This window comes from Trachurus trachurus (assembly GCF_905171665.1).
Source record: "Trachurus trachurus genome assembly, chromosome: 13".
NCBI classification, from domain to species: Eukaryota; Metazoa; Chordata; class Actinopteri; order Carangiformes; family Carangidae; genus Trachurus; species Trachurus trachurus.
The window spans coordinates 972,219-990,590 of NC_139892.1; the positions used below are offsets into that span (position 1 = coordinate 972,219).

The window sequence follows — 18,372 nt, forward strand, 5'->3', positions numbered from 1 at the left end:
AGCCGCATGCGTTCATTCCATCGCTGGATGTCTAGGTGGTGCTTAGGTAACAACGTGGCATACATAGACAACTGGACCTCCTTCTGGGGAAAGACTGGTCTGATTCGGAGAGATGGCATCCATCCCACTTTGGATGGTGCATCTCTCTTATCTAGGAACATAGAGCAATTCATTAGCCATGCTAATCCCTGACAAGCACCCAGAGTTCAGACCACCAGGCAGAGCCTCAGTTTAACACGACCCTGTTAGCTGTGTGCTAAATCTGGTGCAACCATCTCTTCTGCAAAGGATTAATGTACTTGCACACTGTCCCTTAATAAACTAAACTAATAATAAAACTCAATGTGGTTTGCTAAATATTTGATTGGAATAACCCTAACTCTATTCCCTCAGGACCATATATGGAAGTGGCCTGATTCTGATTTGAGTGTTCACACTACTTCAAAAAAATCTGACCTGGTCACTTGACCCGGTTACATGCTGTCATTCTGACATCCCACCATTCCGACATCCCACAAGGAAGTGTGCGTTACTCAACAGGTGACTCACATGCTGATAGAGGAATACCCACAGCAGAGCTCAGACAGGGACTAGTCTGCCTGTCTAGCCTCTACCTGGTCTTTTTACTAAACTTAACCAACTCCTTTCTTCATTGCCTAAGCCCAACCAGTGTAAAATCGTTGGGGAAAAAATATGCTATTAAAGGAATTGTAGGAAAGGCAGGATGTTTAAAAAAAAAAAAAAAAAAAACATACTGTCATTCCGACCATAGAACGCAAAAATTGTCAGAATGATGGGACGTTTGATAGAAAATTAAGTGTTGCCATTTAGACAATTAGAGGCCAATGTTGGACTGGTGGGATGTCGGAATGGCGGTTACCCCCCCCCCCCACCCCCCCACCCCCCCCCCCCCCTTGACCAAAAATCGGATTTGGGCCGCTTTTGCCTTCAGTCTGAACGTAGCCAAATTATACTTTGCCTGGGAAATAATACCACTACAATAGATGTTTATCTGACACTTCTGTTTCTTGATTTAAAGAGCTCATTCCAACAGAGCTTGCTGCCACACCTTGTAGTAATATAAGGGACAGCTACGTATGCTGATTTCACTCCCTCATAGGTAGGTAGGAATGAATACATAAATGAATTAATGAAAGTTTATTTGAACAATAAAAAAGAACAAACAAAACAAAAAATACAAGACAATGCAAAATAAAACAACAACAAAACTTAACACCAAGGAGTGGGAAGAATCAGAATCAGCCTTTATTGTCACTATACAGACGTACAGAGAAATTACAGCAATCAACCCGTCCGTACATATCCAGCATACAATACATACAATAAGACAGACATAACAGGATGACTGGGCAGTAAGAGGGGGGAGGAAGTTGTTGGAGTCCATTGTGTAACCAGCGGTGAACTTTCCGTCAGGGTAGACAGGTTCGCCTGAACGCGAGCTTCTCGTCTTTTTAAATATAGCAGGGAAAACTCTGGGTAAGGACGAGGCCTCAGTTTTGTTGTTTGTGTCTGTGATCGACTGTTTACCTGTAGGAGCAACAACGCTGAACACACCACAGTGTTTACAATATGTCAAACACAGTGGAGCCTGAGACTGACTGGGACCTGTTTGGTTTTTCATACACATTGTCAAACTGGTTCATGTGAAAATGAAGCTTCAGTTCAGGTGAAAAGCGTCATCTCGGACACGTCAGACTTAAAGACTGCACCTGAGGTGAACAATCGAAAGGCCTTCCTGAACCAGCTGTAGAAGGCGTATATCAGAGGGTTGACCGTGGAGTTCAAGTAGCCCACCCACAGCAGGGTCTCAAACACCGCTGGGGGAGTCGAGTAACTGATGAATGGGTCAACGACATTGCAGACAAAAAACGGAGTCCAGAAGGACAGAAAGGCGCCCATTATGGTGGCCAGTGTTTTGGTGGCTTTGGTCTGACTCGTGCTTGACGTTCCTGCGTTTATGCTGCGCAGCTGCTTCCGCGCCACCAGGTAGATCTTCAGGTAAACGCCAAGCATGATCATCCCCGGGATGTAGAAGGACAGGACAGAGGAGACGGTGCTGGACAGTCCGCTCTGGAACAAGACGCACCCGCCCTCACACGCCACATGGTTGTAGTAGAACTCCTCCACCCCCAAAATATTCAGCCTCAGGAAAATCATCCCGAAGCCCACGAGCGCTGAAACCGTCCAGCTGAGCAGAACCACCAGCACCACCAGCTTCACCGTCACCGTCCTCCGGTAGAGCAGCGGCCGGCAGACGGCGTAGTGTCGGTCAAGCGATATGAACGACAGGTTCAGAATCAACGCCGTGCACAACATGACGTCAGAGCTCATGTAGACGTCACAGAAGACATCGCCAAATAACCAGCAAGTCTCCACGCACCTAACCATGGTGGGAAACATGACCAGCAGGCCGAGGAGCAGGTCGGACACGGCCAGGGAGGCGATCAGGTAGTTGGTAGGAGTGTGCAGCTGCTTGAAGTAGGTGATGGAGACGGCGACCAGCAGGTTTCCACACACCGTCAGGACGACGGTGACGCTCAGGACCAGGTAGAGGCCGACCCGGACCGGCAGCGGGTAGATGGTCCTCAGACAGGACGGGTTACTGGACTCGAAGCAGAGTGTCACCTCCATCTGTCCTGAACCAGAAGCAATACTGTCAGCCAATCAATCAATCACATCATGTACTATGACTCTAAGATTTTGTACATTTTTTCTCAAAGACCATCAGTATTTGGAATTGTTATTGTCAACTGCCTTGTTGGGTCTTGAACCCAAAACTTCTGACACCAAGAACCAGCTCCTAACTCACTGAGCTAATTGTCTTGAAGTGAGACCTCCTGTGTTGCTTCTCAAATAGACTCAGGGAGTCATCAGCCAGGCAGCTGTTGTCATGGCAGATTTCAAAAATGGTCAAAATGTCACAAATTCTAATATCTAAACAAAAATCTGATAATACATAAATTGCATCTAGACAGCATGGAAATGTTGGTGATTTGTTTTTAGCGATAAGTGTTTTGCTTCACAAGAGAAAATGTGATGTTTAAACAAGTAAGTAGAGGACCTTTTTGTGACTTGTGACTATTTTTTGATGAAATCAAACAAAGTATAATGCCCATTCCAGCGAATTAAAAAGTTGAGCTCCTGCTACTCTGCTGTGAAATAAATTGCATTGGGCTGAATGGCAGAGAGAGAGGAGGAGGGAGAAGAGGAGGAGGGAGGAAGGAAGGAGAAGAAGAGGAGGGAGAGGAGGAGGAGGGAGGAAGGAAGGAGAAGAAGAGGGGGAAGAGGGAGAGAAAGAAGGCGGAAGGAGGGAGAAGAAGAGGAGGAGGAGGGAGAGGAGGAGAACGAGGGAGGAAGGGGGAGAAGAGGAGGAGGAGGAGGAAGAGGGAGGAAGGAGGGAGAAGAAGAGGAGGAGGGAGAGGAGGAGGAAGAGGAGGAGGAAGAGGGATAGGGAGAGGAGGAGGGAGAAGAAGAGGAGGAGAGAGGAGGGAGAAGAAGAAGAGGGAGAGAAAGAAGGAGGGAGAAGAAGAGGAGGAGGAGGAAGCGGGAGATAAAGAAGGCAGAAGGATGGAGAAGAAGAGGAGGGAGAGGAGGAGGGAGGAAGGAGGGAGAAAAGAGGAGGAGGAGGAAAGTGAACTTGGTGGAGACATGAAATGATGTGGTAATGGTTTAATTCAACCAGTTACTCTTTCTAAAAAATATGTTGATGTTCATCTGGCCTCTAAAAAATAGAGGAGGACCAACCTCCTCTGACTCTATGGACCAGCACATAGCCAGAACAATACAAGTACAATAGTTGATCACCACAAAACCCCTCCATGTGCTAATGATCTGCACCATGGTGACTAACTGCTTACCTTTTACTGGGTGGCACTGTGTGTGTGTGTGTGTGTGTGTGTGTGTGTGTGTGTGTGTGTGTGTGTGTGTGTGTGTGTGTGTGTGTGTGTGTGTGTGTGTGTGTGTGTGTGTGTGTGTGTGTGTGTGTGTGTGTGTGTGTGTGTCAGACTTGATGGCCACCTGCACAACAGAGCAGGAGCAGAACAGTCAGTTTTGAGCTCGGCGCAGCTCTCCTAATGACAGCCAAAAAACAGAGAACCGTACCTCTTATCAGAATGTGGTAGAGACTATCTGGGCAAGGAGACCTTCCTGAGCATTCTGATGTGCATTAAATGTTTGTAGGACAAATACTTTTCTCAAGCTGGCTAGTTAGAAAAGGGGGTCCTTTCTCCTTTTCTTAAAAAATCTGCTCCTACTTTTCTATTGAAGTCAATGAGCCACTGGAGCGGGTCTAGCTGCACAATTAGGCTCACGGAGACAATTCTGTAAGTCTGTCTGCTGTTTTGAGCACATCAAATGAGACACGACAAGCGAAAGTATGTGGACGCTTTAAAGGCTGAAAGAAGAGTTTCAAGACTGTTCCAATGCATTCTCTATGGGGGGAAAAAAATCAGAAATAGTTGAATATTGCAAAAAGTATGAATAGTTGAAAAGAGAAAAGTCATAGCACACCTGTCCCGAAAAGGCTGAACATTTTGATGTGAGAATTGTTGAAATAGCACAAAGTATGAAGGACTAGTTAAGTGTCAAAAGTATAAAGAAAATGGCCGAACAGAAGAACAATAACAAACTGCAGGAATAGTGCAATGTAGGTCCCCAGGTCATGTAACACATGTAATCCTATAACATTTGTATTAAACATAATGAAACTGTTTGGACTCGACCTGAAACCTGTTTGTTGATAAATGAGTTGAAGTTTCAGTCTTGGTAACAGTTTGTCAACTACCCCACATTCATAAAGCTGTTGTCATGGCATTATTTTGATGCTGCTGCTGCTCTGAAACACAGCACAGCACAGTTAACACAAAAACATTTCCACTGACGCCTCAGGTTCATGTCATTTCCTGCCCATAGTAATAACAGGAACTACAGCAAATTACAGTAAAACGTGATACACTGACACGTTCAGCTGGTTGAGTTCAGCTCAGCGAGGCCTTCACAGTCTGTTACAAGTTGTCTGTTACTGCAGACCTCACAGACCTCACAGTCGGGGATGGACCCCAGGAAGAGTAGCTGTTGCAGTTGTAACAGCTAATGGGGATCCAAATAAACAAATAAACAAATAAACAGTCGCTGTTATACTGCCCCCTGCTGGACGTACGGCAAGGCAAGGCCATTTTATTTGTACAGTATAGCCCGTTTTTACCACCAGTTTGTCTCAAAGGGCTTTACATGGCATCACAACAACATCCTCTGTCCTTAGACCCTCACATCCACTGAGGAAAAACTCCATGGAAAACCCTTTTAACAGGGAAAACCAGGAGAAACCTCAGGGTGAGCAACAGAGGAGGGATCCCTCAGCCAGTTTTCTTGTCTGTAACAACATCTATGTCACGTCTGTCCGTCTTGGGTGAGCGATCCCTCCTCTGTTGCTCACCCTGAGGTCTCTCCTGGTTTTCCATGGAGTTTTTCCTCAGTGGATGTGAGGGTCTAAGGGCAGAGGATGTTGTTGTGATGCCATGTGAAGCCCTTTGAGACAAACTGTTTGTAAAAACGGGCTATACAAATAAAATTGCCTTGCCTTGCCTTGCCAGGACGGGCAGACATGCAACAGACGTTGTTACAGACAAGAAAACAGTTTATAACACAGTGGCCTCAAACAGGAGCTCAAATATTGTATCAATATTTTTTTTTTTAATGAATGCCAATATGAAGCTGAGTGGTCTCAGGCCACAGTGCAGCGGCGCCTGAGGCTGCGTCTGCTCATCACCGATGTGTTCACCAACAACTGCACCGGTGGAAACAAAGGCAGCTTTAGTTTGGGCTCACTGAGAGGGGAAGCTAAAAAAACAACAACAACAACAACAAAAAATTAAAAATTAAAACCAAATTGCAGTTTAGTGTGTTCAAAAAAATGCATTTTCAACGGGAGTCAATGGCACAAAAAAAATGCTGAAGGGTCACAGATTGGTCTGTTTAGTTGAAAAGGCATATGAGAGATTAAAATTCACCCCAAAATACACAACCTTGACACATTTTATGCATCAACACAGCCAGAGAGATGTAAACATAAAACATCCAGGAACCATGAGGTTAACCACCGTCTGTTGAATAATCTGAGGTTTTCTGTTGTTTTCATTTTGTTTAACTTCTCTTTCACTGCTTCTTCTCTCTGTTTAGGATAAACCACCTCAGTGTGAGATCATCAGACACTTTTCCTTTCTCCATCTCACAGCGTTTAAACATCTGAAGGTTTCAATCAACTACAAACTCAACAAAGTGAAGATCATCAATGACATTAAATCATCAGATATCACACTCACCTTCAGTCAGCGGGACATCCAGTGTCTTCATGTGGAGGCTCGGCCTGTTTCAGTCACAGGTTAAATACCAGGTTGGACAGTCTGTCTCTGAGGATGATGTCCAGGAGGACGAGACGCTCCTCACAGCTCAAAGTTAGTTCTAAAAGTTCAGTCTCTAAGATTTAAGAAATGACTAACTGTGTTTCTGAGTTGTTCAAGAAAATAAATAATAATATACAGGAAAAAAACAAACAAACAATGATTGTAGTTGTTGGAGCCCAGTTTTCAATTATTATCGAAAATCCAGATGTGTTGTGGTTTTGTCTCCAACACAGACTGTTGAAACGTCTTCATAGTAAAGTAATAAACATGCTAGATTCATTAAACTTCATTTTGCTCTAGCACATATAACTTAGAAAAAAACACCTTTTCAAATTCATTTGGTTTATATTTGGGCTATTAGAACATTTTTATAGTTAACTCTTCATTGTCCACAAAAGCAATGGAAAAATGTTCTTTTCAAGTTATTTAGATATGGACCTCTACCAAACATCTGAGAAGTCTCTTCATTGTGAAACTTTCATGGACTTTAACAAATTCAACAAACATTTAGAGCAAGTCAAATGAAATACTGCTTTATACAAGAAATGTACAGAATTAGCTTTTCTCCTCTGGATCTGATGGTTTTCTGCCATAAAGTTGTGTGCTCCAATTTTTCCTTGTTAAAAGCGTTTTCTATGGAGTTTTTCCTCAGTGGATGTGAGGGTCTAAGGGCAGAGGATGTTGTTGTGATGCCATGAGAAGCCCTTTGAGACAAACTGTTTGTAAAAACGGGCTATACAAATAAAATTGCCTTGCCTGTGTAATGTTTTAGTGTAGAACAGAAAAAAATCAGGATATTTGTTACTATGAAAGTCACAGTAAAACCAGTATTTGCAGTAATTCTATTCATTTATTCTTGATATTTCAATTCAATTCAATTCAGTACTTTAATGTTGTTGTCTTGTAACAACAAAATTGAGATAGAGTCATGCCTTGATCACATAGCACACACAGGATGATTTAGAAATGATTAAAAACCATATTGATCGAATATTTTTCATGTAATTTAATACATAGCCTACTGTTAAAGGTATGTAACGCCACATTAAGTAATAATGCCGCATTATGTAATAATGTAATAAATCTTCACGTCATTATGTAATAACGCCGCATTTTGTAATAATCTGCCACATTTTGTAATAAAAATCTTGAACGCAATATGTAATAAACTTTGCCGCATTTTGTAATAAGTTGTTACATTTTGCATCACTTATTACATATTGCGGGTGTTGCACTTTTTCATGAAGAAAATGTAATAATTTGGTGCATTATGTAATAAACCACCAAAATGGATGTCTTAATTAGAAAAAACATTAACAATAATAATTCGGCGACGGCTCTTGTCACCAGAGTCTCCCGGGTCAAAATTTGCCCAGCTGATCCATTTAAATTACTGAAATATTATCATCATCTGCAAGCAGCAACTGTAAAACAATGGGACTCATCGCTCATTATTAATAATACTGCACAACTGAAAGGTGAGTGTGAGGGTCCTGTGTACGTGTGTAGGTGAGTGAGTGAGTGAGTGAGGTGGTGCAGAGGAAGAAGTGAGAGCTGTTTGATAAAGTTTGTGTTATGTTGTTGTATAGTTACGTTAGGTCGGACGCTACAATATCAATAAAAACATGTGCTTAACATAGACGTCGGACGCGAAATAGCCGCGGAGCAGAGCCAGTTTCCTTTAACAGATTGTGCCAGATGCGCTAGAGCGCGCACCTCTGTGCCAGGCTCGTGCTCTGCAGCGATTTGTTTATTCATCTTAACAGAGCGCGAGCGAGATTAACACACACATTCACACAGGCTACACACACATACGGGCTACACATGATACACATACCCACACACACACACATCTGAGGGGCCGAGGCGCTTGCCGAGCGGCACGGAGAAATGCGCATCTGGTGGCGTGCCCCCCAGGGTGCTCAACCTGGTCAGTGGGTGCTCGAGCACTGGAGCACCCACTGAATCGGCGCCTATGTATACGTTTGATGCCCTGCCCTGAAAGCGGTAGCCTATTATAATGAATACACTTATATTTGATTTAGATTTGACCGTCCTACTGGTTTTGGAAATGAATTCATATTTATGATTCATGCATGCTGGTATGCTTAAAGTCAGTGTTGTTCTGATGGTCCTAATGTTTTTTTTTTCTAATTAAGACATCCATTTTGGTGGTGTAGCCAGGGAATAAATCCCAGCATTAAAATAGTTGCAATGTTCCTTTAAAACCGAAACCAGGTTATAGATTGTGTGAAAAGTAGTTCCCTCAACATGAGGTAAATCAGACTAACTTGTTTGTTTTGGTGTTTTGGTATAAGCCCTGCTACTATTGGTCAGTGAGTAGAAACGTCAGGTTTTCTCTGTGGGGATTGGCCAAGGGGCGGGACCAGAGAGATCGGGGAAAAGAGGAAAAGAGAGGAGGGAGAATTGAGGTGTGCGCCGAAGCATGGCCGCTGTGTGTTTTTCTTCCTCACCATAGCGATTAGTCTGCAGCTAAATTCGCTAATGTAGAGTGTGTTTAATGAGTGTAATCTTACTCTCACGTTATGTGAAGGGTTAATGGAGGTACACTGTGTTGAAAGACTGAGTTACGGAGCTACGGAGTTAACGAGCAACTGTACAGACTGCATCGTGATAGCACACATGCTAATGTTGTGCTAGTGCTTCATGGACAGACTGTGACTCTCGGACAGAGTCATAGACAGTGCGCCGTGGGATCGGACCAACTCGGGTGAGCTGTGGTGGTTGAGGGAGACCTGCCGTGTCTTTCCTCCAACGTCGGCGGACGTCGTCGCGGTAACGAGAAGGTCAACGAGCGGCTTCAGTGAGTCTCGGACGAGGCCGGGACTTTTCCCTGTATCAGCGGCTGCAGGTACAGAGACTAGAGACTGGATCAGCGTGGGTGAGTGAACACGGTATCGGACACCGTGTGGCCAACGTTCCACAACACCTCACAACTCATCCACAAACAGGCCTGCAACGGGGGGTTTGTTATTTTCTTTGCCGGCTGTTGTATTATTATTTTTCTGTGGGCCCACACTAATTTTGAAACGTAATATTCCGTGTTTCAGAGATTCAGGTTTGAGTAACTGATTGATATTTTCCTTTTGAACGAGGTTTACAAGTTTACAAGAAGGGTTGAGAGATTCTGTGCAATTAACTGTGATAATATTGCCTTGGTGAATTCTAAAGGGCACTTGCCTGGTTTTTTCGTTTTTATTTAAATTGCTGAGATTAAAGGTCAACTATGTGATTTTCTTGAAATACTCTAAATTGGGTTATTGACACTCTAAAAGCAAGAGAGTAACATTTGTGTTTCTAAAGTAACCTTATTCGACCTTTGCATAAATATTTTGAGTGTGTGAATAAATAATTCATTTATTTTAATTCATGAACCATCTTGTGTCAAGTTAATAAATAGTGATTAAAAGGTAATAAATAGTGGGTAACAAAGCTTTAAAAAGTGGTTTAAAATCAGAGGTGTAAAGAGTAAAAATACTAAACTCCTGTGTCATTTTCAGTTCATGTTATCTGAGGAGTTTTGTCAGGTAAACTGGGTTACAGGTCATAATAAATAGAGCAACCTTATAGTTACTAGCATCAGACATAACAAAGTAAAAGAACCCTTAGTGCAGTATCTTAAAGCCAGGATACTTAGAAAGCGCTACATAAATGGAGGCACCGCTGGGATGCTATTAACTAGTTGAAGTATTTTAGCCTGTAACACCTACTTTAAAGTAAACCCCTGTTTACCTCTGTGATTTAACTATCCTAGTTTTCTCTCCAGTAATTATTCAGTTACATTTTCTTGATTCATTTCTGAGTTTATCAAAGCTAACTTGCTAGGATAGTATTTTGTAAACCAACAACTAAATAGCTTGTAAAAGAAAATCCACAACGTTATAGAAATGTCAACACTAGAGAATTGGTGTAAAGGGGAGGGAGTAGACCAAGCTCATGCTCTCATACTGAAGAAAGTCCCCGTAGATGCCACAAGAGACAACATTGAAGAGACAATAACTACAATCAAAGCCCTGGGAAGAGTGAGGGCCATAGGACGAATGTATGACCCCCAATCCCAGTCACTAATGGTGCTTTGTGAATGCAGTGAAAGAGTCAACCTAAAGACCATTCCCCTTGATGTTCCCCCTGTTGGTGGAGGGGAGCTGTGGACGTTGCATGGACCAACAGATGGAGAAGAGGGTACTGCTGGTGACGAAGGAGGAGATGTGCCTCTGGCCCCCAAAGACAGTTTCCCGTCCACTGGTGGAGCAACTGAATCCGAGATGGCACCTCCTGGCACTACACAAGGTAACTCTGCTGAGTCCATTATACGCGCAGTAGGTGATCTCCTTCTCAAAACAATGAAACCCCAAGAGAGCAATGTTTTCCGACGCTTGCGAGCATATTCTGGACTAACACCTACACCTGCTGGAGAGGAGAATTTGGACACTTGGACGGAGCAGGCTCGATTGATGGTGGACGAATGTGACTGTTCCAGTCGGGAAAAACGAAAGAGGATTGTGGAGAGTTTGAAAGGACCGGCTTTAGAGATAGCACAAGCTGTGAGAGCCAATGACCCTGATGCTTCACCTCAGGAATATATTGAGGCCCTGGAGAGAGCATTTGGAACCTCTGAAACCCCTGAAGATCTGTATTTCTCATTCAGAGCCCTTCGCCAAAGTTCAGGTGAGAGACTGTCTGATTTTTTGAGAAGGGTGGAGCGCTTGCTAACCAAGGTGGTGGAGAGAGGTGGGCTACGCACTAGCCAAAGAGACGGTGCACGTGTGGAACAACTCCTCAGGGGCGCCATCGAGTCAGATCTACTGCTCCTGCAGTTACGCTTGAGAGAGAGAAAGAATAACCCACCCTCTTTCCTGGAACTGTTGAACGAAATTCGACAAGAAGAGGACCAACAGATAGTACGAAAAAAATCGGCTCCCAACCCAGCCAAGCCTATGGTTAGACAAGTGAGAGTCGATGATGAAGCTAAGCTAACAGACAATGAGGTTCAAGATCTCAAAGCTCAGATTGAGTTTTTGCAGTCCCGAGTATCTGAGTTGACAGTTGGGCCGTTAAAGGCTACAACTAAATCCCCTAAAGAGATACAGACAGAGAAACAATCCAAAGCAAAATCAAACAGTGAGGTTCAAGCATTAAAGAAACAAGTGGAGACTCTACAGAATCAGATTGGGGTTATGACAGTAACACACACAGAAACCAGACCAACAACAAGAGGGTCTGGTTGGAGAGCAGACCCCAGAGAGAATAAAGGAAGCTATAATGTCCCCAACAGACAGAGTTACAAAGGCCAATCCAGGGACAGAAATGATAGAGATGATTTTTTCTGCTATCGATGCGGAGAAGATGGCCATGTAGCCACACGTTGTACCGCCCCTGAAGACTCCGCCAAAGTAATACAAAAACTGGTTCGTACCCTGAGAAGGCACAAAGAACACAACAACAGAGACCAAACAAACCCACATAAAGAGACTGAACACACTCATTGTTCTATTAAACGGAGTGCAGTAGACCACAAAAAGCCTGGTAGCCTTCCCGAGGGACTTGTTGGAGAGACTTCCTTGAGCCAAGTCATCATCGAAGGGCACTCGCTCACAGCACTGATGGATGGAGGCTCCACCGTCTCCATAGTTTTTGAGAGTTGGTTCCAAGAACATCTGTCTCATTTGCCACTCCATCCCATTTCCAGCTTGGCCCTTTGGGGTCTCAGTGAGTCCTGTTATCCTTACAAGGGCTATGTTGCAATGAATGTTCAGTTTGTGGACGACGGACCCAACCCTGCACCTAAGACGGTGTTGGCCCTGGTCTGCCCAGATCCTAGTGGTCCAGATCAGCCACCTGTACTTTTCGGGACCAATGCAAGGAAGTTTTGCCATGGGCCGCGGACGACAGACGTTACAGGGAGTAATGGGCAGGCCCAAGCATGGCGGGTTTGTGCACAGACCTCAGGCGAACAAAACTCTTCCAAAAGCCTTGAGAAGGACAAGATAGGACACATAAGATGGGCGGGCCCCGGACCACTTAAAATCCCTCCAGGTGGCGCAGTTTTTGCTGCCTGTAAAGTGACTGCAGACGAAACACTGAAGCAAGACGTACTGGTGGTCGAAGCACCTGTCCAATCATTTCTTCCTGCTGGAGTCGTGGTACCACCCTGCGTCCTTCTTCCCTCCGATATGGATGTGAACAATTTTTCTGTGCTACTCAGAAACGAGTCGCTAAAAACTAAATCCATTCCCAAAGGTACAGTCGTAGCCCATGTCCACAAAGTTGAAGTTGTGATGGAACTCCAGAAGGATAATGGATCCCCTTCAACACTGGATCCTGGATTGTTTGATTTTGGAGAGTCCCCCATCCCCACTGCTTGGAAGGAGAGACTAGCGAAGAAGCTATCTGAGAGAGCGGGAGTGTTTTCACTGGTGGAATGGGATGTGGGACTGGCTAAAGGCGTTGAACACAACATCCGCATCAGCGATCCCCGACCTTTCAGAGAACGGTCAAGACGACTGGCGCCTGCGGATATAGATGACGTCCGGCGACACCTACAGAAGCTTCTAGCTACTGGGATAATAAAGGAATCCCGAAGCCCCTATGCGTCGCCTATTGTCGTGGCAAGGAAAAAAAATGGTTCTGTCCGAATGTGTATCGATTACCGTACTCTGAATGCTCGTACTATTCCGGATCAGTACACAGTCCCCAGGATCGATGATGCCCTCGACTGTATGACTGGCAGTCGTTGGTTTACTGTGTTGGACTTAAGAAATGGCTACTACCAAATCCCAATGTCTGAAGAAGATAAAGAGAAAACAGCCTTCATTTGTCCATTGGGATTCTTTCAATTTGAACGTATGCCCCAAGGCATCACTGGAGCGCCATCAACCTTCCAGCGCCTCATGGAGAGGGTGGTAGGGGATATGAACTTGCTCCAGTGCCTTGTATATCTGGACGATCTCATTGTTTTCGGAAAGACATTAGAAGAACATGAGGAACGCCTCTTGAAAGTGCTAGATCGTCTTCAAGAGTATGGGCTGAAAGTATCCATCGACAAATGTCAATTTTGTCAGCCGCAGGTCAAATACGTCGGCCATATTGTGTCAGCTGAAGGGATAGCTACCGACCCCGAAAAGATCATCGCAGTTACCCGCTGGGAACAGCCAACTGACCTTAAAACCCTGCAATCTTTTCTAGGCTTCTGCGGCTATTATAGACGCTTCATTGCCAACTATTCAGCGATTGTAAAATCGTTGACAGACCTTACAAAAGGCTACCTCCCCACTCAGCGCAACAAGAAAGCAACTGCCCAGACGGCTAGCTACTTCAAGAGGCCTGAGCCATTTGGTGAGAGGTGGACCCCTGAATGTACAGCGGCGTTTCAAAAAATAATCCACTGTCTTACTCACGCTCCTGTCCTGGCCTACGCAGACCCGGCCAAGCCCTATATACTCCACGTGGACGCCAGCTTCGACGGGTTGGGTGCGGTCCTCAACCAGGAGTATTCAGATGGTTTGCGCCCTGTAGCTTTTGCCAGTAGGAAACTGCGGAACTCTGAAAGAAATTACCCTGTTCATCAGCTCGAGTTTCTCGCACTAAAATGGGCAGTGGTTGACAAATTTCATGATTACCTATATGGGGCCAAATTCACCGTCAGAACAGATAATAACCCACTGACCTATGTTCTCACGACTGCCAAGCTCAATGCCACAGGACATCGGTGGCTGGCAGCCCTGTCTACATACGATTTTGCCATACAATATAGGCCAGGAAGAGAGAACGTGGATGCAGACCTGCTGTCCAGAAACCCAAGTGAAGGGGATGAAGGATGGATACCTCCATCAGGGGTAAAAGCTCTCTGTAAGAGACTCAATGTCATCGAGTCCCCAAGTCCCCCGAATCGATGCGTGGATCAGCTAGGTGCATCGCCCTCTGCTATCCCAGACTTGTACGCCTACCCAGTTAGGTTTGATGGAGGCCCTGTGGACCCAGTAGGTCTCGTGGACATGCAGAAGGATCAGGACACTGATGAAGTCATTGGAAGGGTGAAACAGGAAATAAGAGCAAACAACTGGCCGTGTCCCATCCAGAGCACCCATAAGGACGCGGTCCTGTTCCAGCGAGAAGGTGGAAAATTGCACCTGCAAAATGGGCTCCTGTACCGGAAGGTGGTGAAGCCGACCGGGAAAGCAATATCTCAGTTAGTGCTTCCAGAACAACACAGACGCCTCGTGCTTAAGTCCTTGCACGATGACTTTGGCCATCTTGGGATTGATAAGACTACTGAGCTAGTGCGTGATAGGTTTTACTGGCCCAAAATGGCTGTTGACATTGACCAGTATATCAAGACCTGTGGGAGGTGCGTGGCTCAGAAGACCTTGCCGCACAGGGCTACTCCACTGAACCAAATCACCAGTCGAGGTCCGATGGATTTGGTTTGCATTGATTTTCTGTCGATTGAACCAGACACCCGCGGAGTAGCTAATGTCTTAGTGGTCACCGACCATTTTACTCGCTATGCTCAAGCCTTCCCCACGAGTAATCAGACTGCAGCAACAGTAGCCAAAGTGCTGTTGGAGAAGTTCTTTGTCCATTACGGCCTGCCCACACGTATACACTCAGACCAAGGGCGAGACTTTGAGAGTCGGTTGATAAAGGAGCTCTTGGGTATGCTGGGGATCAAGAAATCAAGAACTACCCCGTATCACCCGCAGGGGGACCCACAGCCGGAGCGCTTCAACCGGACTCTCTTGTCCATGTTGGGCACTCTCAATCCCACAAACAAACAAAGGTGGAGTCAACATGTAGCTTTTCTGGTGCATGCTTACAATTGCAGCCGTAATGAGTCGACTGGTTACTCCCCTTATTTCCTGATGTTCGGGAGAGAGGCCCGCCTCCCTATTGATGTGTGTTTTGGTCTGTCTAGTGGAGGAGAAGACAAGAAAACTCACCACCGGTACGTGGAGGAGCTAAGAAAAGATTTGAGTCATGCTTATCACCTAGCATCTGAAGCTTCTGGGAAAAACCATCAGAAGAACAAGCGAAACTACGACAAGAGAGTCCGAGTCCACGACCTGCAAGAAGGAGACCGTGTACTCATTCGAGCCTTGGGAGTACCGGGAAAACACAAACTAAAAGAGAAATGGAAATTGCAGCCATATGTGGTGGTTGGAAAGCTTCCCAACTTACCTGTTTATCGGGTCAAGTCTGAAGAAGGAAGAAGCATTGTAAAAACACTTCACAGAGATCATCTGCTTCCGATAGGGTTCCTGGTGAGGATGCCTGGAGTCCAGGAAGAGAAACCCCAATACCAGAGACCCACCACCAGAGCAAGGGCAACAGGTGATGGGGTGCCGATGTCTGGTGAATCCGAGCATGTTGGTTCTGAGTCTGAAGAGGAGGATTCTCACTACACTTGGAGAGAGATCATAAACTCTGACTGGCCAAGTTTGCCTACTTCATTGCAGCCTCTGAACTGTGCCCAAGATGAGATCCAGGCAGAGAGTAGTGGTGCCCCTGGTACACCTCCAAACGAAGAAGAGACTGACTCTGCACCTATGGTAGAAGAGGAAACTGCCAGTATTGTGGTGTCATCTGAGGACCCTGTGGCGGACACAGGACTGGAACTGGGAGACGTCCCAATTACTAGTGAGTCTGAAGATGGACCAGCACCTTGCAGTGACCCAGTTGTAAAAAGAGCAGTTAAGCCAGTCATCCGCTTGAGTTATGATGAACCAGGAGAGCCCACGAACAAGCCACTTGTCATTCTGCATCGAGGGATGAGGATATGCATCACACCCATGCCTTCCTACAGACTCAAGGTCCAGTGTGACGAGAGCATGAGTAAGGAACTAGCTAAAAAGTCTGATATGGCAACCCTTAGATCCCAAAGCTGTTAAAGAGTAAGTCTTATGAGGACATCCAGACCTTTAAAAGGGGGAGGGTGTAGCCAGGGAATAAATCCCAGCATTAAAATAGTTGCAATGTTCCTTTAAAACCGAAACCAGGTTATAGATTGTGTGAAAAGTAGTTCCCTCAACATGAGGTAAATCAGACTAACTTGTTTGTTTTGGTGTTTTGGTATAAGCCCTGCTACTATTGGTCAGTGAGTAGAAACGTCAGGTTTTCTCTGTGGGGATTGGCCAAGGGGCGGGACCAGAGAGATCGGGGAAAAGAGGAAAAGAGAGGAGGGAGAATTGAGGTGTGCGCCGAAGCATGGCCGCTGTGTGTTTTTCTTCCTCACCATAGCGATTAGTCTGCAGCTAAATTCGCTAATGTAGAGTGTGTTTAATGAGTGTAATCTTACTCTCACGTTATGTGAAGGGTTAATGGAGGTACACTGTGTTGAAAGACTGAGTTACGGAGCTACGGAGTTAACGAGCAACTGTACAGACTGCATCGTGATAGCACACATGCTAATGTTGTGCTAGTGCTTCATGGACAGACTGTGACTCTCGGACAGAGTCATAGACAGTGCGCCGTGGGATCGGACCAACTCGGGTGAGCTGTGGTGGTTGAGGGAGACCTGCCGTGTCTTTCCTCCAACGTCGGCGGACGTCGTCGCGGTAACGAGAAGGTCAACGAGCGGCTTCAGTGAGTCTCGGACGAGGCCGGGACTTTTCCCTGTATCAGCGGCTGCAGGTACAGAGACTAGAGACTGGATCAGCGTGGGTGAGTGAACACGGTATCGGACACCGTGTGGCCAACGTTCCACAACACCTCACAACTCATCCACAAACAGGCCTGCAACGGGGGGTTTGTTATTTTCTTTGCCGGCTGTTGTATTATTATTTTTCTGTGGGCCCACACTAATTTTGAAACGTAATATTCCGTGTTTCAGAGATTCAGGTTTGAGTAACTGATTGATATTTTCCTTTTGAACGAGGTTTACAAGTTTACAAGAAGGGTTGAGAGATTCTGTGCAATTAACTGTGATAATATTGCCTTGGTGAATTCTAAAGGGCACTTGCCTGGTTTTTTCGTTTTTATTTAAATTGCTGAGATTAAAGGTCAACTATGTGATTTTCTTGAAATACTCTAAATTGGGTTATTGACACTCTAAAAGCAAGAGAGTAACATTTGTGTTTCTAAAGTAACCTTATTCGACCTTTGCATAAATATTTTGAGTGTGTGAATAAATAATTCATTTATTTTAATTCATGAACCATCTTGTGTCAAGTTAATAAATAGTGATTAAAAGGTAATAAATAGTGGGTAACAAAGCTTTAAAAAGTGGTTTAAAATCAGAGGTGTAAAGAGTAAAAATACTAAACTCCTGTGTCATTTTCAGTTCATGTTATCTGAGGAGTTTTGTCAGGTAAGCTGGGTTACAGGTCATAATAAATAGAGCAACCTTATAGTTACTAGCATCAGACATAACAAAGTAAAAGAACCCTTAGTGCAGTATCTTAAAGCCAGGATACTTAGAAAGCGCTACAGTGGTTTATTACATAATGCACCAAATTATTACATTTTCTTCATAAAAATGTGCAACACCCGCAATATGTAATAAGTGATGCAAAATGTAACAACTTATTACAAAATGCGGCAAAGTTTATTACATATTGCGTTCAAGATTATTATTACAAAATGTGGCAGATTATTACAAAATGCGGCGTTATTACACAATGACGTGAAGATTTATTACATTATTACATAATGCGGCATTATTACATAATGCGGCGTTACAAGGTATTTAGAAAAGAAAGTTGAATTTGAGCCCACTGTGGGTCCTAACATTAGTGTAATCACTCATCTATCAGACTATGGAGCCCAAACTTTGTGCAAAATTCAATTTTTGAGTAAATCCAGGATGAAAGTGTGTTTTTTTTTTTTTTTACATTGGATAATGCAGGCACACAAATTATACATCACGTTGCTCACAATTCATCAGCCACTGATATTGGATCCATTCGTTTTCCTTACTCGGGTAAACTTGTGC

At 44.6% G+C, this 18,372-nt stretch overlaps 2 protein-coding genes across 2 annotated transcripts in view; both read right to left on the reverse strand.

The window, feature by feature from the left end:
* The window catches only part of LOC310995736 (NACHT, LRR and PYD domains-containing protein 3-like), a gene marked incomplete at its 3' end in the record, with an annotated part of 361,364 nt that overhangs the window by 241,111 nt on the left and 101,881 nt on the right, over positions 1-18,372 (reverse strand).
* LOC310995456 (trace amine-associated receptor 1-like) lies at positions 1,684-2,652 on the reverse strand (the record flags this gene model as incomplete). The annotated part of the gene is made up of 1 exon (XM_083984523.1): positions 1,684-2,652. The coding sequence occupies one exon, from the start codon at positions 2,650-2,652 to the stop codon at positions 1,684-1,686; it is 969 nt and encodes a 322-aa protein (XP_083840649.1).